This window comes from Scyliorhinus canicula, chromosome 16 (genome assembly GCF_902713615.1).
Source record: "Scyliorhinus canicula chromosome 16, sScyCan1.1, whole genome shotgun sequence".
Taxonomy (NCBI): domain Eukaryota; kingdom Metazoa; phylum Chordata; class Chondrichthyes; order Carcharhiniformes; family Scyliorhinidae; genus Scyliorhinus; species Scyliorhinus canicula.
This window is the reverse complement of record NC_052161.1, coordinates 113,873,022-113,900,961: the sequence shown is the minus strand read 5'-3', so window position 1 is coordinate 113,900,961 and position 27,940 is coordinate 113,873,022. Positions and strand designations below refer to the sequence as shown.

The following is a 27,940-nucleotide window of genomic DNA, read 5'->3' as shown; positions in this document are numbered from 1 at the left end:
AGTGGCATCAGGCCTCACGTGTAGAGTTGGAGAGGGAAGGGGGAAGTGATGAGGTGCGAGAGCAGGAATAATGAATTTTGATTGCAAGAGACTGGAAGATATGAGAGTGGAAGAGTGAGTATGAGAGAATTTGGAGTCAGTAGCCTCGTCTACTTCGGAAATTCGGTTGGCTGTTTGCTGCGTTGGGCACAGTCCCAATCTATCAATTCCATAAAGGGTGGGTAGAGTGAGCGTGTTTCCTCCTGTGGGGAACAGCACGAGGCCATCAATCTAAGATGGCTGCCAAGAAATACGTTAGGGAATTCAGAGGACGTTTTTGGCCAGGATTTTCCGTTCATGTTTATGGTGGGCGGGTTTGGCAGCACGAGTGGAAAGTATCGCAAAGTGGAAAGGACCTGTTTCCCGACGGTCTAAATGCAGGACGCGATTGTCACTCCTGTCAGTGGCGGGGCGCGTTTCCCGCTGTTCAACGTCGGGAATCTCATTATAATACGTTAACATATCGCTATCGGGTCCACATGCTGGAATCATACCTCCATGTCAAATAAAGCTTCCACACTGACGTGATGCGCGAATGGTTTCAAAAGGCGTGCGCCTGGCGGGCGAAGCTCCATGGGGAGCTCGGAGGGGAGTGCACTCAAGGTGGTGCAGCGCTCACGAAGTGGCTCAGCATGTTTGGGGAGGAGGGATGGGGAGGGAACGAGGGTGAGTGGGTGGGGAAGGGGTATGTGTATGGGGGGTGGGGGATGGAGGTGGGGGGGGTGGGGGATGGAGGGGGGGGTGGTGGGGCCCACCCCCACCCTGACTTCCTTTCTCTTCCTTATTGCGAGTCGCAGACAAGTCTGAACAGCAGTGTATTCAAGGCTGCCTTCTGGTGTCGGACCTACAGCCTTCTTGGAAGGGCAGTGCAGAGGGAAGGGAAGTCTGGAGCATGGACTCCAGTGTGGTGGGGAGTCAGCACTGACTGAAAGTTCCACACATTCACCGGGGGTGGGGGGGAGGCGTATGGAGGCAGGGTGTAGACCAGGCTAATAGGAAAAAGCATGCCACTGATCGGTACCCCACTGCAGCTGAGGCCATTCAGCTTGAGCTCAATTAACATGCCTGGAGTCAGGCAAGTCACACAGTTGTGCCCACACTCAAGCAGCATTTATGGGTAAGAGTGCCAATGATTGTTGCTCAGCATTTAAAACTTGCCACACAGGCTTCCAAATTCCATCACTGCTTCGGTGTGGCTGTGGGCAATGGTACAGCCACACCAGAGGAGTCTAGAACTAGAGGGCATAGGTTTAAGGTGAGAGGGGAGAGATACAAAGGAGACCAGAGGGGAAATTTTTTCACACAGAGGGCGATGAGCATCTGGAATGAGCTGCCAGAGGCAGTGGTAGAGGCGGGTATAATTTTTTCCTTTAAAAAGCAGTTATACGGTTAGCACAGCTGCCTCACGGCGCTGAGGTCCCAGGTTCGATCCCGACTCTGGGTCACTGTCCGTGTGGAGTTTGCACATTCTCCCCGTGTCTGTGTGGGTTTCGCCCCCACAACCCAAAAATGTGCAGAGTAGGTGGATTGGCCACACTAAATTGCCCCTTAATTGGAAAAAATAATTGGGTAATCTAAATTTTTAAAAAAAAAAAAAAAAAAAAAAAGCAGTTATACAGTTACATGGGCTGGGTGGGTATCGAGGGATATGGGCCAAATGCGGGCCAGTGGGACTAGCTTAGTGATAGAAACTGGGCGGCATGGACAAGCTGGGCCGAAGGGCCTGTTTCCATGCTGTAAACCTCTATGATCCTATGACTATATTCCCTTAGAAAGATGGCCATGGCACACTGCCCGAGGAGAGCACTCCTAAACCTTGGCTCTGTGCTGAAGCACCTATTGACAAGTGCCCCCCATGGGCCAAGTTGAGTGCAAGGTCTTGCAGCGAAGGCTGGGATACTGCCCGAGATGAGAGCTCAGGGTACAGTACAGTGGCCAAAGCTGTCTTCAGTCAATCATGTGGAGTGGGGCGGGGGTGATGTGGGGTCATCCCAACCAGGTTGCGAACTAAGGGCATCAAAGTTGTGACCAGGACATGAGTGAATGGGCTTTGAGAGGCAGCAGCAGACGATGAATGGACAAAGTGGGGTCCTTAGCAGACAAACTCTAACCATCAGGTCTCTCTCTTTCTTACTGCAGTGAGGAGACCATCAGGAACATGGGGCCTGATGACCTCGCTGGAATTTTTGTTGCTTATAAGCACGAGAAAAGAAGACAAAGCTGTCAATGGAGGAGCCTGCCTCACTAGAGGCAGGACCACTGAGGAGGGAGTGTCAGGGCCTGACACAGAGGATGGACCCCAGAGAGCAGTCGCTCAGAGGTGCCTCGCTAGACCCAAGGTGCGCCCAACATAATCAGAGTCTGATAATCAGTGTCGCCGAAGACCACGCATGTCCAGGGAATTTCTTGAACACATCTGTCACCTTGGTGCCTCAGGTACCTGGAGGGCATCCACTGTTAGTGGTGCTGAGAGTGACCGTGGTGCTCAATTTGTCCACCAATGGCTTCTTCCAGGGCTCCACAGATGACCTCTGTTGGATTTTGCAAACCTCCACACACATGTACATCCAGGAGGTGACAGACCAAATCTTCGTGAGGGCACACAACGTTGTGCATCTCAACTGGGACAAGCAAGCCAGAAAGCAGGAACACAGAGGTTTGCACAGATCTCTGGTTTTCCACAGGTGCAGTGTGACATCGACTGCACTCATGTGGCACTCAGAGCTCCAGGGCCATCAAGCAGCGAACAATGTGAACCGCAAGGAGTCCCACTCGCTCAATGTTCAGCTGGTTTAAAACCACCCTGTCTGACTAATGGCAGCATGCACCCTCTGTGATAAGGCTTCTGCCATGGAGACACACCGGTTGCCCATAGTCCCTACGTTCCAGGAGGATGATGACTACTTGCAGCCGCCACGCTGAGTTCCCGACAAATGATAGCACGAGAGACCCACGCCGTTGGGAACTCGGCCAGTCGGGGCCGGAGCATCGGGGGAGGGCCTCAGGCAACATCCTGAGTCCATCGATACTGCGCGCGGCGTACTCCTAGAGTCGGAAACGTTGATTCTCCGGCCAATCGCCGAACGTGATTTCGGTGTCGGCGGTCGTAGAATCCCGCCGCATGTCTTCAGTAAATGCTGAAGCTGCCATGTCTCCTCCCTCACTGGGAGTTGTAGCTGAGATTGCCCAATTTCCTGCAGCAGTGTAACCGGCAACTTACGCCAAGATTTGCTGCAAATCTTGCTGACCGATACACTGAAATTTCCCACTGATTCTCCTTTGGCATTTGCCAGAGTGTAAAAGTCAACTTATCAAATCAGAATCAGTGTGAACAATCAGAGGCCGAGGCCCTGCTGCATTTACAACAGATTCCGGGCCATATACACCTGTGAGGATTGTAACCCACATTTTATGTTAAATGCTTCTACGCTCGTTCTGATTTTGTGTCCAGTGTCAATAGGTGAGTGATTAAAGAGGCGGGCAATAGGATAATGGATTTTCAAATCGCCATGGTAACAGGACAGCTGCAATACAACATCAAACAGCAGCACGGCCTGAACAAACAGGCAGCCAACCCTTTTCATATAGAGAACAGTGAGGTTGCCCCATCTCCAACGCCACCTGGCTAAACACTCCGGCTTTTCCTGGGTTCCTGGAGACAACAGAAAAAGCAGGCCTCGTTCCTACTGCCCCCTCATCCATCAGCTAGGTGGAGACTGGCAAATGGAGCAAGGGGAGGTGACAGGGCGTAGGTCACTGCCTCACTAAGGCATAAGCCTTTTAGTGTCGCAGAAATAATGAGGAATCTGAACTGGGGTTTGGTTTCTGCACAAACCCCCCCCGGCCCCCACTAATAAACTCTGAGAGGTGATGGGTCCCATTATTAGAATCTGAGTGTGGCAAAGTTTCAAAGACGCACATGATCCTAATCTAAATACAGGTGGGGTAGCCCATTTGGATAATGCCGGTTTGTCAATCCTGAAGAAACATGCACTCCCCACATCCCTGTGCTAAATGAGTCCAGATGGTCTGCCTCCACTCCACACATCTTTATGAATGCTCCGGTCGGGATTTAAGGAATAATCCTGATTAACCCCAACATTTCCTCATTCGGACACACAGGGTGGGATGGGGAGATCCCAATCGGCGTTCTTACCCGTCCGCTTTTCACATTCTCCATGCAGGATTTGATGTACATTGGCATCGCCATGACGACCTCCAGCCAGGCCTGCACGGTACCAGCTTTCCACTGGGACATTGGCATCGTTCTTGCGATCTCCACCTGCTGTAACCTGTCCAGCTGCTCGTCCCCCTCCGACAAGCTGAGACTCAGGTGAGTTGGGCTGGACAGGCTGTCCGAATCTGTAAGGAATGGAAAGGGTTAGCGTCAGTTGCGTCACATTTTGTACTCAGGCCAAGCTCAAGGCAGCAAAATGCAGCTCCTGTTTGTCCTTTCAGTTGCCTGGGTTCAGGTTGCCTGTGATGAAACAAGCAGAAGTTTATTGTGCCTATTAGTATAGGAGTAGGCCATTCAGCCCCTTGAGCCGGTCCCATCATTCAACTGCATCAATACTGACTAATACTTCAGCTCCCTCACTCACCTTGATCCAAATCTCTCGATAAACTTACTTGATAAATATCTGTTGATCTCATCCGTGGAAATTTCAGTTCATCTGATGAGTGAGATATTAACAGTAATATTGAAGTGAGTGGAGATTAACAGAAATATTGAGGGGAGCGGGGTATTAACAGTGATACTGAGGGGAGTGGGGTATTAACAGTGACACTGAGGGGAGTGGGGTATTAACAGTGACACTGAGGGGAGTGGGGTATTAACAGTGATACTGGGGGAGTGGGGTATTAACAGTGACACTGAGGGGAGTGGGGTATTAACAGTGACACTGAGGGGAGTGGGGTATTAACAGTGACACTGAGGGGAGTGGGGTATTAACAGTGACACTGAGGGGAGTGGGGTATTAACAGTGACACTGAGGGGAGTGGGGTATTAACAGTGACACTGAGGGGAGTGGGGTATTAACAGTGATACTGAGGGGAGTGGGGTATTAACAGTGACACTGAGGGGAGTGGGGTATTAACAGTGATACTGAGGGGAGTGGGGTATTAACAGTGACACTGAGGGGAGTGGGGTATTAACAGTGATACTGAGGGGAGTGGGTATTAACAGTGACACTGAGGGGAGTGGGGTATTAACAGTGATACTGGGGGGAGTGGGTATTAACAGTGACACTGAGGGGAGTGGGGTATTAACAGTGATACTGGGGGGAGTGGGTATTAACAGTGACACTGAGGGGAGTGGGGTATTAACAGTGACACTGAGGGGAGTGGGGTATTAACAGTGACACTGAGGGGAGTGGGGTATTAACAGTGATACTGAGGGGAGTGGGGTATTGACAGTGACACTGAGGGGAGTGGGGTATTAACAGTGACACTGAGGGGAGTGGGGTATTAACAGTGACACTGAGGGGAGTGGGGTATTAACAGTGATACTGAGGGGAGTGGGGTATTAACAGTGACACTGAGGGGAGTGGGTATTGACAGTGATACTGAGGGGAGTGGGTATTGACAGTGATACAGAGGGGAGTGGGGTATTAACAGTGACACTGAGGGGAGTGGGTATTAACAGTGACACTGAGGGGAGTGGGGTATTAACAGTGACACTGAGGGGAGTGGGTATTGACAGTGATACTGAGGGGAGTGGGTATTGACAGTGATACAGAGGGGAGTGGGGTATTAACAGTGACACTGAGGGGAGTGGGGTATTAACAGTGACACTGAGGGGAGTGGGTATTAACAGTGACACTGAGGGGAGTGGGGTATTAACAGTGACACTGAGGGGAGTGGGGTATTGACAGTGACACTGAGGGGAGTGGGGTATTAACAGTGACACTGAGGGGAGTGGGGTATTGACAGTGACACTGAGGGAGTGGGTATTAACAGTGACACTGAGGGGAATGGGGTACTGACACTCAGGGGAGTGGGTATTGACAGTGACACTGAGGGGAGTGGGATATTAACAGTGACACTCAGGGGAGTGGGGTATTAACAGTGACACTGAGGGGAGTGGGTATTGACAGTGACACTGAGGGGAGTGGGATATTAACAGTGACACTCAGGGGAGTGGGTATTGACAGTGACACTGAGGGGAGTGGGTATTGACAGTGACACTGAGGGGAATGGGGTACTGACACTCAGGGGAGTGGGTATTGACAGTGACACTGAGGGGAGTGGGGTATTAACAGTGACACTGAGGGAGTGGGGTATTAACAGTGACACTGAGGGGAGTGGGTATTGACAGTGACACTGAGGGAGTGGGGTATTACAGTGACACTGAGGGAGTGGGTATTGACAGTGACACTGAGGGAGTGGGGTATTACAGTGACACTGAGGGGAGTGGGATATTAACAGTGACACTGAGGGAGTGGGGTATTACAGTGACACTGAGGGAGTGGGTATTGACAGTGACACTGAGGGGAATGGGGTACTGACACTCAGGGGAATGGGGTATTGACAGTGACACTGAGGGGAGTGGGGTATTAACAGTGACACTGAGGGGAGTGGGGTATTGACAGTGACACTGAGGGGAGTGGGGTATTCTCTACAACCAATGACGTACTTGTGAAGGATTGGCATTGTTGTATTGCAGGATTGATGACAGCCAATGTGTACCCAGCAAGCTCCCACTAACAGAGTGTGATAACCACCTGGTAAGCAGCTCTGTGATGATGTTGATCAGGGATAGATGCTGGTGAGCGCTCTTCAAACTGATTCCATGGGATCTCTTCGCAGATGCTGCCTGACCTCCCAAGTGTCTTCAGCATTTTGTTTCAATTCCAGCATCTGTTATGTTTTGCTGATTGACCTGAAGATTCTGTGTCATGGAGATGCTGAAAGTTTACCTGTCGCAACTGCCTACCCCAGTACTTGTACAGCCTCATCTTTCGAGTGCGCATAGAAACACTTGGTTGGAGTAGATGGTGTGGCGCCGGGTGTTGAGGCTGTGGATATTAAAGTGTATGGGTTCAGAATGTGACTATGTAGTGCCACTGACTATACTCCCTGTGGGATGTGTGACATTTCCAGCTATTCCCAAACCGCTCCGTGTTGGGGGGAGGGTGGAGCAGGGCAGGGTGGGTTGTGGGCCTGGTGGTGCCTGAAAGCAGAACCTCTGAAGGGGAGAGTTGGTGTGAGTGGAGTGGGTGTGGGGTTAGGCAAGAGGTTGATGGCCATCAGCAGCTTGCCAGGGGGCATAGCAGGATGAGGGTGAGCTGGAGGGGTATTAAACCAGGAATATCATCAATGTTCTCAGTGATGTTGGATGCCAAGTGATCTGTTGCAGCCAGTTCCAAGAGACAGAAAGCCATCACCACCATGCGGCTTAAGAGATGCAGGCATCCGTGACCCTTGCAGGTTCTGCTCTGTCCCCTTTCGCCTCCTCGTCTTGCAAGAGGGATGGCAGAATATGAATGATTGTGTCGGCCGGTGTCTGCCCACTGCTGAAGGTGTCTGAAAGTACAGGGAGCTGGGTGTGAGGCGGCAGCATTGGCAAGTGTGTGAGGGTGAGGTGGAGTCTTTGGATGTCAGAGTTGAATTCTGAGGGATTGCTGACGGGCGAGTGATGAGGGTTGTGTGTATTGGGTTGAACAGCAAGTGAGGTTGATGGAGAGGTGGGTAGAGGATGTCTTGTGAAGGTGCATTCACTGACCTTGACCACTTGCATGAGATCTTGTGGCACTTCCGCCAGTTCCTCAGGTCCAGTGCCAGGAATTGACACCCTTCTCCCAATGCCTTCTGAGGGTGACCCTTCAGAGACTCATGTCTCTCTGTGTGATCAGGGTGTCTTTCCTCCTCTCCACTTGCTCCATGAAAGCCCACCATGCTGCATCCGTGAACCTGGAGCCCACTCTTTGCCTTTCTGTACCATTTGTCTTGTTTGATATTGTAGCAATTGTATTCAGCAGCAGCTGCTTGTAACTCAGTACAGTGCACCTTTAATAGGGACAGACTGCCTTTAAGAAAAGGAAGTTACCTGCAGCACATTCTACTTTCACATGCTGCCCGTCTCCCTGCTGAGCAGGGAGGCAGTGCAGAAGATGCATGGCCCCATGGTACAATCAACCAAATTAGACCGTATCTTACAATTTGTGTTCTTTTAAAAAAAAAAATGGCAATTATTTTTTTCCCAATTAAGGGCAATTTAGCATGGCCAATCCAACTACCCTGCCTATCTTTGGGTTGTGGGGGTAAGATCCACGCAGACACGGGGAGAATGTGCAACCTCCACACAGACAGTGACCCGGGGCTGGGGTCGAACCCAGGTCTTCAGCTCCGTGAGGCAGCAGTACTAACCACTGTGCCCCCGTGCCGCCCGTTACAATTTGTGATCTACTTTAAATGTCACAGGCAGGTCACAAATCACAAGAACTGCCTGCCCAAAAAATTTGGGTGACATATTTTTATCTTCCAGGCTGGGTTTTTGTTGAGTTGGGACTCCAGAGTCCGTTAGCAATGCTGGATATCGAAATCATGTCAATAAAATTTTCACCCTTAGGGGAAAGGGGGCGCGGACACAAAACACAAATCCGCTGGAAATTTAAAAATAGTTCTGAGGGCAGCACAGTGACGCAGTGGGTTAGCCCTGCTGCCTCACAGCACCGAGGTCCCAGGTTCGATACCGGCCCTGGGTCACTATCTGTGCGGAGTTTGCACATTCTCCTTATGTTTGCATGGGTTTCACCCCCACAACCCAAAGATGTGCAGGCTAGGTGGATTGGCCATGCTAAATTGCCCCTTCATTGGAGAAAATGAATTGGGTACACTAAATTTAAAAAAAATAGTTCTGAGTTAAAAAAGATTCAATTTTCACTGTTCCAAGGGCCTTAAAACCACAGCATGGGAGTCACAAATTCATGGAAGAGACGCATCGGTCATGCAAGGTGGATACGGTCTGTTTAAGTGTCTTGATTCAAAGTTGTTTAAATTCCCCACCCATTATAATCTTAAAAATCTAGGCAGCAGCTGTCAGTTAGAGTAGAAAAAATGCATATTGCTGGAGAATATTGATTAACAGGTCATCTGGTCCAACTTAGAAATAAATGTTTCAGCTGCAATAGACTTCATTGTAGATATTTCACAAGTGCTTTTATTACATTATGAATGCTTGTCTGACTTCCAAAAAACCAAAACCACTTATCTGAGCTCACACTTGATTGACAGTTTTAAGGGGCTATTAAAGGATTAACTGTCTTTGATGTGATTACTGAATAGAAGCTTGTTTACTTCTGTAACAGGTTGACCGCCTGAGGGGATTAAACATTTTTGAATAGGTTTCATAACTGTGAATGCCTTTTCTGTATCAGATGTGTATGAGTGAGAATGTTAGAAGTTTATTTATTTTACCTCCACATGGTTCCTGAGGTCCGCCCATAGTGGATACTGGATGAATGGCTATGGAGGTGGCAAGGGGCGTGAGGTGGCATGAGGGGCATGGGAGGGGTGTGAGGTGGCATGGGGGTATTTGGGTGGGTGGGGTGTGAGGGATTAGGGCTGGCGGGCCTTTTATAAAGCTATTTTCAAATGACCTGGCAGATTTGTGTTTGGCACCCGTGCGATTCACTCCTGGAATCCATCCATCCAGAACAGCAGCACGCCTTCTAACCAGTCCTCCCATGGCATTTGCCTGCCTCCCTGGCCACCTCCAAAATTCCTCCTTGGAGTGAAATCTGTGTGTGACGGGGCCTCTATATTCCCAACTCGAGCAACCCCCCTTGGTATTGAAAGTCTGACCCTATGACCCGAATACACTGTGCATTAGAGGGGTCAGCTGTTCACATTCAGATTAAAGCCCCTATTCAGGGAGTCTCTGAACAATGAAACAGTATTAATGTGTGTGGCTATCACACAGGAACACTGCTCATGTCACACGTTGATTATGGATTGAAAGTACCACTTAACACCGTTCTAAAAATATATTATTCATATTTTAATTAACTTCTTTATTTAAATCCCTTCCCAGCCAAGAAAACTTCAACCGATCACACCTGAATATCTGCTGCAGTAGCACAGATCAGATACTATCCATCAAACTAACATTTCTGTATCTATATCAAAGCAGTGCTTCCAATCAATCACCACTTTTATTAAAAGCAGCATGCATCCATTTTATATATATCGGCCATTTAACTTTTGGATTCCAATTCCTATTCTAAACACTCAGCACCAGCATCTGGTGCCGAGCTCTGGTTTATTAGATTTTTAAAAATAAAATAAATTTAGAGTGCCCAATTATTTTTTTCCAATTAAGGGGCAATTTAGCGTGGCCAATCCACCTATGCTGCACATCTTTGGGTTGCGGGGGTGAAACCCAGGCAGACACGGGGAGATTGAGCAAACTCCACACGGACAGTGACCCGGGGCTGGGATCGAACCCAGGTCCTCAGCGCCGTGAGGCAGCAGTGCTAACCACTGTGCCACCGTGCCGCCCGTTGGTTTATTAGATTCACTGTTAATTTAGTACTAGTTACTAAAGAGAGGTTGGACGTTTTGGATTACAAAGCAGCCAAGCGGGAAGCCCTGCATGGCGAGAGCGTGGACCCATTTTACAGCCTTATCTCCAGTCTGGGTTCCTTTTCAGCGTGACGTCCAGCTGGGAGCGTGAATTCGCCTCAGCACGCGGGGCGGGATTTTAATTCAATACTCATGATCTGCACTGGAATCATTGCAAGGTGACAATAAAATGGCATTAGCTGAGAGAGGTTAAACACTCCCTCAGCAGCGTCACTTGTGGCTCGGCTTATCATTGCAGGTTGCAGGTGAGCCAGTCGGTGCTAATTTTTTTCTCAACTCAGGATTAAGCTGCCTCATTTCAGCCAGGCAGCAGTATGGGCATGAGCAACCCTGGGCTCTGGAACAGAAAATCAGCCCTGGTTCCTCCTGCTGATCACTGACCAGGGATCCAGTGTGAGTTTGTGTGTATCTGTGTGTGTGTCTATGTATACACGTGTGTGCGTGTTTTTATCATAGAATCCGTATGGTGTAGAAGGAGACCATACAGCCCATCGAGTATGCACTGGCCCTTGCTCCAATAGAGCACCCTACCTAGGCCCAGTCCCCCGCTCCTATCCCCCTAACCCCACCTAACATTTGGGCAATATTCGCATGGCCAATCCGCCTAACCTACACATCTTTTTTTAAAATAAATTTAGCGTACCCAATTATTTTTTCCAATTAAGGGGCAATTTAGCGTGGCCAATCCTGGCCAATCCTAGGGGCTGGTTTAGCTCACCAGGCTAAATCGCTGGCTTTTAAAGCAGACCAAGCAGGCCAGCAGCACGGTTCAATTCCCGTACCAGCCTCCCTGGACAGGCGCTGGAATGTGGCGACTAGGGGCTTTTCACAGTAACTTCATTGAAGCCTACTCGTGACAATAAGCGATTTTCATTTTTCATTTCCTACCCTGCACATCTTTGGGTTATGGGGGTGAAACCCACGCAGACATGGGGGCAACGGGCAAATTCCACACGGACAGTGACCCAGGGCCGGGTTTCGAACCCAGGTCCTCAGTGCCATAGGCAGCAATGCTAACCACTGGGCCACCGTGCCGCCCTAACCTACACATCTTTGGAATGTGGGAGGAAACCCGGAGGCACCCGGAGGAAACCCACGCAGACATCGGGAGAAAGTGCAATCTCCACACAGTCATCCGAGGCCAGAATCAAACCCGGGTTCCTGGCACTATGAAGCATCAGTGCTAACCATTGTGCCACTGTGCTGCGTGAATGTGCATCTTGTGTGAGAATGTGTGTCTTATGCGTGAATGAGTTTTGATGATCAGTTCGGCATGACTGTGATGCCTTCCATCAATAAATAGCCTGCCCGCTTTTGGAATGAAACGAGCCTTGGGAAAGGATCCAGAAGCCGCCAGTCAGCACCAAAGGAGCCGCACCCCACCCAACAGGAGCTAACACTTTTAGAAGATGGGGGAAGAAACGTGCAGAGAATTGTCAAACACAGCTGATGCTGATAATACAACGTCGGTCAACACTGACCAAGTGAGTGTGTGAGCCACACGCGTGGCACAGAAACTACAAGATCAGTTTTGCATCCACGCTGATTCTAAACCAGCCATGTAATTCCTCCCAGAATGGACCAGGGCTGGGAGCAGCAGTGACACCAACCGCTCAAGTAGGGCTGATTTATGGCTTTCCCATTTTCGGAGGGACGAGTTAGGGACGAGTTAGGAGGAGAGACTGGGTGAGAAGTTGGGGGTTCACCGTTAGCAAAAGGTGCCCTTCACAAGCATTTGCTGACAATCCACGGTACACTGCTCACAATCAGAGACACATCTCCGACACGCAGCCACATGCTCACAATCAGAGCTGCAGGAATATAACTAACAGCGTCAGTGTAGTCAACCAACACAATTTCTTTTAAACTTATCCAAACCTGAATTAATTTTGATTCCTCAGCTGTGACAGGCATTTTATCTAACGCTTAGGGGAAAACAAGTTATTAAAAAATGATTTTTTTGGTATCCTTGTAGCAGGATGTCAGAGACGCAATGCAACGGCGTGGGAGCAGGGGTGCTAAGGTTGTGGGATATTGAGGACAAGTTCTACCCCAGATATATACAATCCTATCCCAGACTGTCTGTGTGTCACCTTTGCCAAGACTGCTCCTCATGTCCAAGCAAGATGCAGCGCCACATCAGCGAGGGAGGAAGCAGCGCTGGATCTGCTTCTAAGGAATTAAATGTGGAAAGTGGGTAAGTGGGGGAGCATCTGGGAAACAGTGATCACAATAAAATGAGGCTCAAGGTAATTGTAGAAAAGGACAAGCAGCATTCAAATGTGAAAATACTCAACTGGTGAAGGGATAATTTCAGTGAGTTGAAAGGGGATTTGGCCCAAGCAGATATGTAAAAGGCAAACTGCGTTTGACTAAATTGACTGATTCTTTGCTTAAGTACAAAGTGAGGAGGGTTGATGATGATAGTGCAGTTGATTTAGAGTGTATACTTTCAAATGTGTAGATAAGGTACTACAAAATACACTTGTTGGCAAAATTGAAGCCTTTGGAATTAAAGGGGTAAGGGCTGCAGGAATAAGCCATTGGTGAAGGGACACAAGAACAGAAGATCGCCCGAAAAAGAAGCAGGATTTGGCTGCCACATACGGCCCATCAAGCCTGTTTCGCCATTCAATATGCTAATGGCTGATCTTTTCCCGTCCACTCCCCATACCCCTTAAGCCCCTGAAAGACCAAAGGCAGACAGAAAGCAGATTATTGATGAATCATCTTTGTTCACACAAGCAAATGTGCAATGGTGTTTCTCAGTAGTCGATGCTGGGGTCATGCCCGTTTTGATGGATGTTCTATATTTGTGTGTAAAGGGCATAATTTCACTGTTTGCAGATGACACCAAACTCAGAGATGCAGTAAACAGAGAGGGGTCAATAATAGACTTCAGGGGGACACAGGCAGACCGGTGCAATTGGCAGGAACATGAGCCCATTACTTAGATAAAAGCAAATTACTGTGGATGCTGGAATCGGAATCCAAAAGAGAAAATGCTGGAAAATCTCAGCAGGTCTGGCAGCATCTGTAGGGAGAGAAAAGAGCTAACGTTTCCAGTCCAGATGACCCTTAAGGTCATACAATCCCCAGGGGATCCAGCACCCCACCGCACCCCCAGTCCTTCCCCCCCCCCCATCCCCCATCCCTCCAGTGTGATCCAACTGCTGTCCCTCTGGACTGGCCTCTCCCCTCGAGGACTGACCTTCCCCTACAGATCGACCCCCCCCCCCCTTCCCGGTGCATCCAACCGCCACCCCCCCCCCCCCCCCACTGACTTCCCCCTTCCCTTGAGGACTGACCGCCCCAACCCCTCCTGCCCCACACCCTGACCCGGAGATCCCCTTACACCCATCCTTCCTGAACTGACCACCCTGCCCCAATACAATTCAACCCTTCCTCCGAACCCAGCCCAACCTGACACAACTCCCCCCCCCCCCCCCCCCTTCCCAGTCGGAAACCCACCCACCCCATGCTCCGACTTGATTCCCCCTCCCTGTCTGGTCTGAAACACCTACCTTTGAAACTTACCTTCTCACTTTAAATTGTCCCTGTGAACACCTGCTTTACGGCAGCTAGTGCTGTAAAAAAGGTGCGTTCCTGTCTTCCCTGCGCCCCAGTTACTTCTCACCCTGGCTGAGTGAGGAAGGTTTAGCAAGACAGGGACTTTGGAAATCAACGTGGGTAAGTCCGACGAGAGGGAAAATACGCCGTAAATTGCCGCTCTGAGGAAGTTACGGGCTTTGATAAACGAAATCCAGTGGGCAATAAGATTAAGTGAGTCAGTTTTGGAAGAAAGAATTAGGAGAGGCGAATGTAAACAAATGGTCCAATCTAAAAGGGGGTTGAGGAACTGAAATATGTTTGAAGGTATGAGGGCAAGCTGCGAAGGCTGTGAAAAAGCCTATGGGAGCTTGGCTTCATTGATAGAGGCATAGGCATAGCTGGGAAATTATGCTGAACCTAGGGCAGCACGGTGGCACAGTGGGTAGCAATGCAGTCTCACGGTGCCGAGGTCCCAGGTTCGATCCCGGCTCTGGGTTACTGTCCGTGTGGAGTTTGCACATTCTCCTCGTGTTTTCGTGGGTTTCGCCCCCACAACCCAAAGATGTGCATGGTAGGTGGATTGAACACGCTAATTTGTCCCTTAAATTGGAAAAAATGAATTGGGTACTCTAAATTTATTTTTAAAAAGTTATGCTGAACCTCTTAAAGCAATGGTTAGGCCCTGGCTGGAGCATGAAGGGCAATTCTGGGTGTCATATTTCAGGAAGAATGTCAAGTCTTAGTGAAGGTGCTGATTGACTAAAATGGTGCCAGAAATGAGCGGCTTTATTTCCGTGGAGAGACTGGAAAGACCGGGCTCGCTCTCCTTCGAGCAGAGAAGATTGCAGGGAGATTTGACAAAGGTCAAAATCATGAAGAGTTTTGATACAATAAATAAGATGAAATTGCCAATGGCTCGCAGGCACAGATTTAAGGGAACCAGAGGTGAAATGAGAAAAATGTTTTTGAGACAGTGATGGTTATGGTCTGGAATGTACTGCTGGAAAGGGTGATGGAATCTGAATGACGAACCACTTTCAGAAGGGAATTGATAAAGATTTGAAAGAGAAAAGTGGCCATGGCTGTGGTGAAGGAGCGGGGGAGGGCGGCACAGTGGCTAGCACTGCTGCCTCACAACACCTGGGACCCGGGTTCAATTCCAGTCTCAGGTGACTGTTTGTGCAGAGTCTGCACGTTCTCCCCGTGTCTGCGTGGGTTTCCTCTGGGTGCAACGCTTTCCTCCCACAGCCTAACGATGTGCAGGTTAGATGGATTGGCCATGATAAGTTTCCTCTTAACGTCCAGGGATGTGCAGGTTAGGTTAAGGGGTTATTGGGATGCGGTGGAGAAGTGCGCTTAGGTGGAGTGCTCTGTTAGAGGGTTGGTGCAGACTCAATGGGCCGAATGGCCTCCTTTTGCATTGTAGGGATTGTATGATAATTGGACAGCAAAGAGCCAGCACAGGCACGAGGTTCGAATGGTCTCCTTTCTGCTGTATCATTTCTGATTCAGTAGTGCGGAGGCCAGAGTCACGCTCCGGACATGCTCTTTGGCTGAGATGAAGAACTGAGCGGTGAAGCTACGGCCTTCTGATCAGCGTTATTCAGAGTTACACCGAGTGATGTATTCACTCACCGAGCCGTTACCATGGCGCTGTCTCAGTTTTGAATAAATGCAGGAGAGTGGGGCTAATTTGATAGCTTCAACAACACTCAACACCATCCAGGACAAAGCAGCCCGCCTGATTGGCACCCCGCCCACCATCTTAAACAATCACTCCTGCCACCACTGACACGCAGTGACATTCCTGAGTGTGCTATCTATAAGATGCACTGCAGGAACTCACCAAGGCTCCTTCGACCATACTTTCCAAAACCCAGATAACCTCTACCATCTGGAAGGTCAAGGGCAGCAGACACCTGGGAGTACCACCACCTGAAGGTTCCCCTCCAAACCACTCACAATCCTGGCTTGGAAATATATTGCCGTTCCTTCACTGTGGCTGGGCCAAAATCCTGGAGCTTCCTCCCTAACAGCACAGTGGGTGTACCTACATCACATGGACTGCAGCGGTCCGAGGCTGCGGTTCACCACCACCTTCCCAAGGGAAATTCAGGATGGGCAACAATTGAGCCCACATCCTGTGAAAGAATAAAACAATACAGACGACAGGGCTGAATGGCCCCCTTTCAGTGCTGGAACATTCTCGAATTCTATTCTATGATTTATTCTATTTCCTGCTCCCTGCCATTGCTTGTGGAGCCGAGACAGAGGAAGCTTGAAGATAATGGAATGGTTGTGAAACTGCTAGAGTGAAGTTTGCAGTAATTCAGTGGGACAATTTAACAACACTACTGTTTTGTGTTTCAGGCTGAGCTGGAAGGTATCAGATGGTGCAATGCCTCATTTATAAAACAGTATAATCTCCGAAATTTGTTACAGGGCAATCTACTCCTGCAGATACTACAGGCAGCCTCTGGCTGCACCTTCTATTCTGAGCATCCCGAGTGATTTACTCCTCACGTAGTGACAGCAAGTGCCAGTACGAAGCAACCTTTAAAGTGTTTTTTGGCTAATTACAGGCAGAATGTGTGACAAACGCACACAGCTGGGGAACATTAAGTCATTCACTTCCAGCGCAGTCAGGAAGCAATAATGATCCGAGGAAAAAAGTCGGCCTCATTCAGCGAGTCAAAGGCTTCGGAATGCCAGATGCTTGGTAGAGTCAGGGCCTCTAATCGGGAGCAGCTCCTCCCCCCCCCCCCCCCCAGGAACCGTGCTGTGCGGGTATCCAGTGATCGGCTCCTTATCGCAGACTCTCTCTTTAGCATGCAGCCCTATCCTTTGCTCCGAGCACCTGACATTTTCCTCACGCTCCGTAACAGCCAACTCCCAGCTCGAAGCCCTGGCCTGTGCCGTCACCCTGAGCAACACTTCTGCTGGTCACAGATTCTCAAGTCGGTGAAAGAGGCTGGGAACATGAAAAAATGTTGCTGTTGCCACGGAAACAACTGGGGCTTAATCGAGGGATCAAACAAATGCTTGAGATCAGAAGTGGGAGGTTTTTTTTTAACTAGCTATTCAAACAGTTCTCCCTGCAAATCAGCACGGAGCTGATTGCCACTATTATTAGCGTGCTTGCATTGAGATTTTAATCCCACTTCATTTCTCTCCTGAAGGTGCAGACTCATGATTCAGATACAGCTTCTCGGGAACAGCGCTTCTCCCCGACGCAAGTGGGGTGGGGGTGGAGGGGTCATATCAGAGTTTACTCAGAATGCCTCCAGGCCTTATTCCTCCGTCCACATGCACAGACCCACAACTTGGCAGTGGCACTGGCTGGAGTGGGAAGCCTGGCTGATTTTCCTTCACCCACCCCAGGGGCAGGAGGAGGCCCTGTGTCGCAGTGGGTCGCGTCTCTGCCTCTGAGCCAGGAGCTCCGGGTTTGATCCCACCCCGGGACTTGATGGCCAAGGAAGGTGCGTTCATAATGCGGTCAAAATGGTTGCGTGTAAGGGCAGCACAGTGGCACAGTGCTGCCTATGACGCTGAGGACCTGGGTTCGAATCCTGGCCCTGGATCACTGTCCGTGTGGAGTTTACACATTCTCCCCGTGTTTGTGTGGCTTTCACCCCCACAACCCAAAGATGTGCAGGTTGGGCGGATTGGCCAAGCTAAATGGCCCTTAATTGGAAAAAATAATTACGTACTCTAAATTTATTTTTTAAAAAGGTTGAGTGTGTCAACCTGTAAAATCCTTCCAAAGCACATCAATGGCTGGTGGTAAGAGCGGGAGAGACTCCTGGTCAGTTACGCTTGATGCGGGGTGGTGTCCCTCAAGCTAGAAGTCTCTGGCGACAGAATATGACCTGTTCCAGGAAAAAAGCTTTGCTACGGGAACCCATCATCTGCTTTGCGCACCGCTAGGTGAGGGAAGAGAAACAGCAGCAACAACATCGGGGGCAAAGTCTAAATGTGCTGTTCCGATCGCTACCAAGGTGGGATCAGCCAGCTTGGGCCAGATCTGCATCTTCTCGTCTGCATAGCTTCGTAACCACACCGGCTGCTGAACAACCCCCTAGATCCACTGAGGGCGCTCTCGGGTTGCCTCAGAAGTTGTCGACTTGAGTGTAAAATGCAGGTTGACACTCCAGTGCCGCACTGAGTTCGCACTGCACTGTTCGAGATGCCGAGCGGGATTCTCCGTTGCCCGATTCCAAAATCGGGAATGGAGATCGGGCAGAGAATGGCTCCCGACAGTGAAATTGCAGCAGGCGGCAGTTTGACCGGGTCGTGAGGCTGCACCCCCTCCAAATTGGCATCATCAAAACGCATGCCATGCGCAGTCGCAACCCCATTGGAATTAGTGGGCCCACCCGTGTTGTTCCGCCTCCGATGGGCCACATTCCTGACGACCGGGCCAGTGTCCAACACCGCCACACTCGACTGAGATCCGTGCCGCTGGTGGGGGGGGGGGGGGGGGTGGCCAGGAGGTACGCTGTGGGATCGGGGTGGGCGGGTACACGGTCCTGCACAGCCGGCGCCATCTTTTCTGGCACGATGGGGGGAGGGGGGGGTGTAGGCATATGCCCAGTTGCAACTTGCCAGCCCTGCGCATATCCAGCACAGGCCTGCCTATTCTCCAACCATTTTCCGCACAATCCGCGAGTGTTTCACGTGGTGCTGGTGCTAGCCCCTCACCGGTAGCTAATTTTTCTGTCATGAAATACCACCGATTCTCCATTGGCGTCAGCACTTAGAGGCGGGGTGGAGAATCCAGCCCACCATCTTTCAGGTGAGGCCTTGATCTGAGGCACTTTCTGTTGGCTCTAATGGATATTAAAGGTTCTATCCGAGTCCTGGGCAAAATTCTTCCCTCCACCAATATCACGGAAGAACAACTCAATCATTTAACTCCTTTGCTGTTTGAGGAACAATGGTGGCTCCATTTTAGTTTAATTACTCCTCATGGTGGCTGTGTTGAAAGTCACACAGAGGATGATGCAAATCCTTTCTTACTCCCTCTTTCTCTGGGCAAGCGCTATTTAGAGCCATAGAATCCCTACAGTGCAGAAGAAGGTCAGGTCTGCACTGACCCTCTGAAAGAGCACCCTACCCAGTCCCACTCCCCCACCTCAATCCCGCAACACTGTACCGTGCAGAGCTTTGGACACCATTGGGGCAATTTATCATGGCCAACCCACCTCACCTGCACAACTTTGGACTGTGGGAGTAAACCGGAGCACCCGGAGGAAACCCATGCAGACACGGGGAGAACATACAAACTCCACACAGCGAGTCACTCAAGGCTGGAATCGAACCTGGTCCCTGGCACTGAGGTAGCGGTGCTAACCACTGTGCTACGGACACGCTGGATAATGCTTTTATATCGAACTTTCTTTCATAAAAGAAAATACAAAGTGGACCCATTCTTGTGAAGAAAACACTCAAACACGAGGAGACAAATTATTCCACAACGCGCAGCTTCCTCGGATGATTGGGCCTTGTGTGGGAAGAAGCTGTTGAAAGGTGCAATCTATTAATACTTTTCTATTCTGCTTTCACAGATTGCTCTTCGTCATGATTTTCCACAGGTTTCAAAAAAGCACGGAGGAGGTGCTGAGCCCCTGCTTGGTCAGGGCACATTTGAGAATTAGGTTTGACTCCAAACAGGCAGGAGATAAGCTCTTCCATCCTTACTGTACCTCCGTACACGTGACGATAAATCCAATCCAATCCAATTAAAACTGTGGCTCCTTCATTGTTTTAGATCAGTGATTTTCAAACTCAGGGTTGCGACCCGTGGGTGGATCGTGGGTGGGGTCGCTGAGTGAGTGGTCCTGCCATTCCCGCAGTGGTCCCAATCACATGGGAAGCGTCGAACAGCCGCTAACGGTTTTTACATGAAGAATTGCAGCCGCTGCCGTCTTTTAAATGGGAGGTACATATTAGGCTACATGGAGTCTTCTGGCCAGAAGCGGTCGCAGAGATTAGATCACATACCCTGCACGTGGACTTGATGTGAAGTGCCGTCCAGATACGTGCTTTTGGTGCCAAGGCAGGGAGCAGAGCTGCTTCCATTTTCCAACTGCTGGCAAGCAATGCAAGTGTACTGTGATGATCAATTTGTTTTTTTTAAAGTGAGAGACGGACAGAGGCTCAAATAGGCAGTTAACCTATTGGACAGGCTCTGACAGCAGAGTCTGCTGGAGAGAGCTGCACAGGAGAGTCCAGGGCAGGATAGAGCAGTGGTAGTGTTAGAGCTCCAGGGCACCTGGTTAATGGTCCTCAAAAAATAAACTTAACTCAAAACCGAGAAGTATAAAGATGATTTCCTGAGGTATGGTTTTTGTTAATGTGATAATGCAAATAAGGAGGCAAAGCCCATGTGTTTTATATGCAGGGAAGTACTGGGACATTAGAGAAGCTTCAGAATTTGAAAGAGAAGTGGTGTGTGAAAAATTCCTTTTGAGGTATAGACTTCAGAGTCAGTTATTAACTAAGAGCTGACTCAAAATGAAAGGACTACAATGCTGAGCCGACCTAGTAAACCACATTAAAAACATGCCAAAAATCCACAAGGTTGTCAGAATTCTGATGTAGCATCTCCCAGGAGTATCCAGTGCTGAGTAAAACAAGCATTTTGTTGCTATTACCCTTCACCTAAATGTGTGAGATTGGATTTTCCATTTTCACAAAGATGAAGACAGCACAAAGAAACTGGTTGAAGTCTGCACCTGATATTCACATTGCCCTGTCCTCCTTTCAACTGGATTCAATTGAAATTGCGAGGACAAATCAGGCTCCCCTTTCGCATTAAAAGATAAACAAACATGGCGTATGTCGCGAAGGTCGGTCGGCGTGTGTTGTGAAGGTTGACTGTTGTGAGGCCCGAAGGTTGGCCAGCGTGGGTCTCGAAGGCTGACAAGTTGCCAAAAGTGGGTCACGGGGGGAAAAAAAAGTTTGAAAATCACTGGGCTATAGGGCGGCACGGTAATGCAGTGGTTTGTGCTGCCTCACGGTGCTGAGGACCCGGGTTTGACCCTGGCCCATTGTCAATGTGGAGTTTACACATTCTCCCAGTGTCTGCGTGGGTCTTACCCCCACAACCCCAAGATGTGTAGGCTAGGTGGATTGGCCACGCTAAATTGCTTCTTAATTGGGAAAAAAATTGGGTACTGCAAATTTATGAAAAAAAAAGAAAAACACTGGCCTGGGTTCTGGATGCTGGTAATGTTAATATTTCAAGGGTACCCCATGCCCTCCTTACATTGAAAAGTTGCAAAATCACAGGTTAAATATCATCTCCTTGAGAAATATAAAGTATTAAAATATCCAGGGTTGCCCAGGGACAGTGTTCTGCCTTACAGTAGTCAGTGATTGGTTCCTGCGTGATGCTTTCTGAGAGTGGGGAGGCGGTGGCATAGTGGTTTTGTCGCTAGACTAGTAAACCAGAGACCCAGAATAATGTTCTGGGGACCCAGGTTCAAATCCTGCCACTGCAGATGGCGAAATTTGAATTCAAGAAAACCTGGGTTCGTGAAACTATTGTAGATTGTTGTAAAATCCCATCTGGTTCACTAATGTCCATTAGGGAAGTAAATCTGTCATCCTACATATGAGTCCAGACCCACAGCAATGTGGTTGGCTCTTAACTGCCCCCTCAAGGGGAATTAGGGATGGGTAATAGATGCTGGCACAGCCTGCGATTCCCGCATCCCATGAACGAATAAAAAAAGTATGTTCAGAGTTTAAGTGAAAGGAACAGTCTCTAATGCTTTATTGTTCAGAAAGCTGTGAGTGCCTGGCACATCTTTGCTGTAAAATTGAAATGATCCTGAATCTACAAAGAAAATAGACTACCTTGCCAGCGAAAGCCAGGAAGAAGCACCCAAAGAAAAGCTGAACTTCAAAAATACATGAAGTCATCCCAGTGCATCAAATATCTTTTTTCCTTTTATTTTATCAATAATTTATTTCCTTCTCAACCATCTTTTCCTCTCTTATGTTGTTTGTCTATGCAAGTGTAGTTAGAAAAGGAGGGTAGTTAGAAAAGGGGGTTTGGGAAAGGGGTGTTATGCAGTCAGTTACATTTTCTGTCAGTTTAATTGCAATAGCGTACATAATAAAAGGTTATGTGTGTTAAAATGACAAACCTGGTGACTGTAATTTATTGGGCTCGGCAAAGTCCTCTGGTATTTTAAATAAAATCTAATTTCACCTGTGTTGCGACTCCAGGTCAAGTGGGGCTGGAATTGACCGCACACTAGCCCAGGCAGTCGTAACACCGACCAAGGTGGGACTTCACTGTCCAATGTGGGAAAATGTGAACTTGTCCACTTGGGCAGGAAGAACTGTATGTTATTTAAATGGAGAGAAATTGCAGCATAGAGGTACAGAGGGATCTGGATGTCCTGGTACATGAATCAACAAAGTTAGTATGCAGGTACAGCAAGTGATAGGAAGGTCAATGGGTTGTTGCCATTTATTGCAAGGGGAATGGAACATAAAAGTAAGAAAGAAGGACTCCAAATTCTTAGAGAGATTTTCCTCTTTGTTTACACACTTGCTACGTTTTATAGACTGGCCAAAGGGTTGACTGTAAAGGTTTGTAGAGTCTAAGCATGATCGCGACTGGTAGCTCTGGAAGCAATAGATTTATCACCAGTGATCCCTGGTGTCCAAAGCAGCAGTACGCCATGATGTACGCCATGATGTTCCTCAGCCAGTGCTGTTATTTTATCACAGCAGAGAAAACCAGCATGCTGGCACAGAGGGTAGTGCTGCCGCCTCACAGCGCCAGGGACCCAGGTTCAATTCCGACCATGGGTCACTCTCTGGGTGGAGTTTGCACGTTCTCGCCAACACCCAGTCATTAATATATCGCATTGGCCCCAGGTTGACTCCTGAGGGAACACCCCACTGTACAGGTTCCTCAGTTAACTACTCTGCTGCTCTGTTTTCAGTCTCTTAACCAATTCATAAAGATTCGGGTAAGATTCCGCCCAATATGACTAACTTGATTGAGTTCTTGGAATTGACAGAGACGATTTATGTGGATCGTCTAGTTGGCGTTGCAGATACGGACTTTCAAAGAGTGTTTGAGAAAACACTACATAACTTATTATCAAAATGTCTTCCGGTGGCGTTTGTGAGCGGGTCGGCCGCATCGAGAGGAGCTCCCACTGGTGGCCACTATTTGCGGCGCATTCGGGGGTTTCCCCGATTCTTTGCTCTCTCTCCCCCCCCCCGCGATTCTTGTCGCCCTTTGTGGTCATCCCGGGCGTCAAGCGGGGCCGGTTTGAAAACTGGCGAGAAACCTCCCGCGGGTGTCGGGCGGCTGGAGCTGAGGCGTCGGGGCCCAGCACGTGCGGTGTTTGGAGCAGCGGGGGCGGAGCCAAACGGAGAACGAGGCGGCAGGCCCGAAGCCAGGGTGCAATGTAGGTGAGATGTTCCACATCGAGTGGCGCCCGCCTAGAATGTTTTAAGAAGACTGAAGTCTGGTCCCAGGGGAATTCTTGAGGAATACAAAAAAGAATTGAAAGAAGTTTTAAAGAAAGTTTGTGGGAAATTTTTATTTTTCTTCTTTTTCTTAAAGGAAGAATTTTTTGTTTTTTTTAAAAAAAGATTGAAAAAGGAAAGAAGGGGGAAAAAAAGGAAAAATAATAAGTCGTTAAAGGATGCGAAAAGCAGCGTCGAAGAAGGGAGGAAATGCGGGCTCGCCGTTGAATGGCAGGACCAGCAAAAGCGCTGACAAGATGGCAGATGCCTGACCGCATGGTGGGGCCGCACTGCTTACGGTGGAGAAGATGATTGAGGTGATGGCTGTGGAGCTGGAAAAGCAGTTTGTGAGGCACATGGAGGTTTTGAGGAAGGAGATGGCGGTCACATTGAAGTCATTGGTGGAGGAGGCAATCGCCCCGGTGAGGGTAGCTGTGGCAAAGACATCGGCCGAGGTGAGAGAGCAGGGCGAGAAGATGAAGGAAGTGGAGGAGGCCGTGTCACGGCACAGCGACCAGCTCACCTCGGTGGGGGACGAGCTGCGGAGGGTGGTGGAAGTCAACAGAGGGCTCCGAGTAATGCTCGAGAACAGCTTGAGGCGGCTCAATCTGAGAATTGTGCGCTTGCCCGAAGGGACACAGGGCTCAAGGCCAACAGAGTACTTTTTTTAATAAATATTTTTATTCTCCTTTTTCACATTTTCTCCCAAACTTACACCCACCAACAATAAACCATAATCAGGAACAAATATGTCAATCCCCATAATAACAACAATCCCATCCTCCCACCAACCCCCAAATATTAGCCCGCTTGTTTGCATAAACAAATGACAAAAAGGAATCAGGGATTACCCATAGTCACCCTTAATACACACAGCCCCCCTCCCCCCAACCCTCCCACCCATCCCTCAAACTAATGTTCAATGTTATCCAGTTCTTGAAAGTGCATAATGAATAATGTCCATGACTTGTAGAACCCCTCCGAGCTTCCCCTCAGTTCAAACGTAACCTTCTCAAGAGTCAAGAATTCCAACAGGTCCCCCCGCCATGCCAGGGCACAGGGTGGAGAGGCTGCTCTCCATCCCAGCTGGATCCGCCTTTGGGCGATCAACAAGGCGAAGGCTATGATATCTGCCTCCGTTTCCAATCCGGGCTGATCCGACACCCCGAATATGGCCTCCCAGGGACCCTAAAAACCTCCTTCCAGTATTCCTCTAGCTTTAGACAGGACCAAAACATATGAATGTGATTAGTGGGGGCTCCCCTGCAAAGCTCACACACATCTTCTACTCCCTCAAAGAATCGGCTCATCCTTGCCCTTGTGAGGTGTGCTCTATATACCACCTTCAGCTGTATCAACCCCAACCTCGCACATGAGGTGGAGGCATTTACTCTCCGGAGCACCTCACACCAGACCCCCTCCTGTATAACGTCTCCCAACTCTTCCTCCCATTTTGCTTTGATCCCTTCCAGTGGTGCCTTATCCTTTTCTAAAATAGCTCCGTACACCGCTGACACTACCCCCTTCTCCAATCCCCTTGCCATCAGCACCTCCTCCAGCAATGTGGAGACCGGTTCCTCCGGGAAGCTCTGCATGACCTTTCTGGCAAAATCCCGAACCTGCATGTATCTAAACATTTCTCCCTGCTCCAGCCCATACTTGCCAACAGAGTACTTCGCTAAGAGGTTGGCGGAGTTGATGTTGGAGGGTGAGAACGTCTCCTGGTACGAGCTGGACCGAGCTCATCGGTCATTAAGGCAGAAGCCCAAAGTGAATGAGCCGCCAAGAGCAGTAATTATCAGCTTCCATATGTACTGCATGAAGGAGAAGGTGTTAAGTTGGGCAAAGCAGAAGTGCGAGGTGCAATGGGATGGTGCTGGACCTCGGATTTACCAGGACTTGACGGTGGAGTTGGCAAAAAGACGAGCGGCGTTCGGACGAGTGAAGGTGGCACTGTACAAGGGGGTGCGATTTGTTAGTGTATACCCAGCGAATCTGAGGGTGACGTATCACGGCAAAGACTTTTATTTTGAAACAGTGGAGGTGGCTGAGCCATTCATGAGGGCAGAAGGCTTGGGACAGACGTGAGGAGCAGAGCTGGAAGAGAGACTGTGGACTGTGATTGGGGAGTGGAAAATGTATAAAAGTTATAACTTTCTTTTCATTGACTTGTATTGTAATTTGCTTCACTTCACAGTGTTACAGAATTCAAGTTATTGGTTGGGTTGATTGGCATTCTGTGTTGTGACGGTTATATCTTAGTTTAGTGAATTGTATGGGCTGGATTGTTGTTTTAGTTTTTTCTTTCTCTGGGACTGGGTGGGTGGGGATGGTATAGCGTGACGGGGGAGCCACCCGCGCTAGCTAACTAAAGTCAGCTAGTGAACGGAGGTGAGGTGAGAGGAGAGCTGCAGACATTGGAGCCTAGTTAGCAGGTTTCGATGGGCCTACGAGGCGAGCGAGGGGGGCGGAAGGGATTGATGCTGGGAGATGTTTTTTCGAGAGGAAATGTAGGGGGGGATTTTGGGAGGGGGGGGGAAGGGGTTCGATGTTAATCATGGATAGGGGCGGGTCAGGCTCATAGGCAGGGCACGGTGGTATGATGATGGTGGATAAGAAGGGTTGGGGGGGTGAGAGACCCTCAGTAAGGATAGTCACGTGGAACGTGAGGGGGTTAGGAGATCCGGTCAAGAGGTCAAGGGTGCTTGCGCATCTTAAAAGTTTGAAAGCCGATGTGGCAATGCTACAGGAGACTCACTTGAGGGCGAAGGACCAGGTGAGACTTAAAAAGGGCTGGGTTAGTCAGGTGTTCCACTCTGGATTTAACGGAAGGGCTCGAGGGGTAGCGGTAATGGTCAGCAAAAGAGTACCTTTCAGATGGAGAATGTGGTTGCAGATCGGGGGGGTAGATATGTGATTGTGACAGGGGTGCTGGAGGGGAGGTTAGTGGCGCTGGTAAGTGTATACGGTCCCAATTGGGACGATGTGGGATTCGCAAAGAAGGTGTTTGGGGCCATCCCCGACTTGGACACACACAAACTGATTGTGTTACGTCCGCGCTCGCTGGTCCCATCAGGGGGGACGAAGCTGTTGGCTTAGCTAATGGTGGAAATGGGAGGGGTGGACCCTTGGAGGTTTCTGCACTCGAGGGAGCGGGAGTACTCGTTTTTCTCAGCAGTCCAGAAGATATACTCGCGGATCAAATTTTTCGTGATGGGGAAGGCTTTGCTGGCTGGAGTCAAGGGGTCGGAATACTCGGCAATTTCAGTATCAGATCATGCTCCGCATTGGGTGGATATGGTGCTGGAGTACGGGGTAGCGCAGAGGCAGTGGTGGAAATTAGATGTGAGACTTTTGGGGGACCAAGGGTTCTGTGACCAAATTGAAAAGGTAATTGAGGAATATGTAGGTTTCAGCTGTACGGGTGAGGTGTCGAAAGCAGTTGTCTGGGAGGCTCTAAAGGCGGTGGTGAGGGGTGAGGTGATCTCGTTTAAGGTCAGGGTGGACAAAGAAAAGAGGTTGGAGCGGCAGAGGGTAATAGATGAGATGTAGGAGGTAGATAGGAGTTATGCAGTGGATGGGGACCCAGCGATGCTGGGAAAGAGGAAGGAACTACAGGCGAGCTTTGACCGACTATCCACCAGTAAGGCGGTGCGCCAACTGAGACGAGCAAGGGGTGCAGTTTATGAGCATGGAGTATGTTAGCAGGCCAGCTCCGGAGGGAGGCAGCGGTAAGGGAAATTGTTCAGGTGAGGGATAGGGAAGGGAAGTTGGTGGTGGCTCCGGATCTGATTAACAACGTTTTTGAGGAATTTTATGAAAGGTTTACAGTTCAGAGCCACCTGGGGGAGACTGGGAGATGCAGGAATTTCTAGACGGGTTGGAGTACCTGAGGTTAGGGGAGGGGGCAGGACTACATTAGAAGGAGCGATAGTGGAGCAGGAGATAAAGGATGCGATTGGGAGGATGCAGTCGGGAAAGGTGGCAGGGCCGGATGGGTTTCCAGTGGAATATTATAAAAAATTCAAGGATAAACTGGCACCCCTGATGGTGGGGATGTTTGAAGAGGCGATAGGGAAGGGGGTGTTGCCACAAACCTTGGGGCAGGCATCGATCTCCCTGTTGCTAAAAAAAGATAAGGATCCGACGGAGTGTGGGTCGTATAGGCCCATATCACTTCTGAATGTGGACGCAAAAGTATTGGCGAAGGTACTGGCGGGTAGGCTGGAGGAGTGCCTCCTGAAGGTGATAGGTGAAGATCAGT

General features: G+C 49.5%; 1 protein-coding gene across 8 annotated transcripts in view; it reads right to left on the bottom strand.

Moving 5' to 3' along the window:
- LOC119979626 (kazrin-like) overlaps nt 1–27,940 on the bottom strand; it is a 312,322-nt gene that overhangs the window by 65,665 nt on the left and 218,717 nt on the right. For all 8 annotated transcript variants that reach the window (XM_038822126.1, XM_038822125.1, XM_038822128.1 and 5 more), the window contains one exon: nt 4,196–4,401. In XM_038822126.1, coding sequence (XP_038678054.1) covers nt 4,196–4,401 — 206 coding nt within the window. The remainder of the gene's footprint in view (nt 1–4,195; nt 4,402–27,940) is intronic.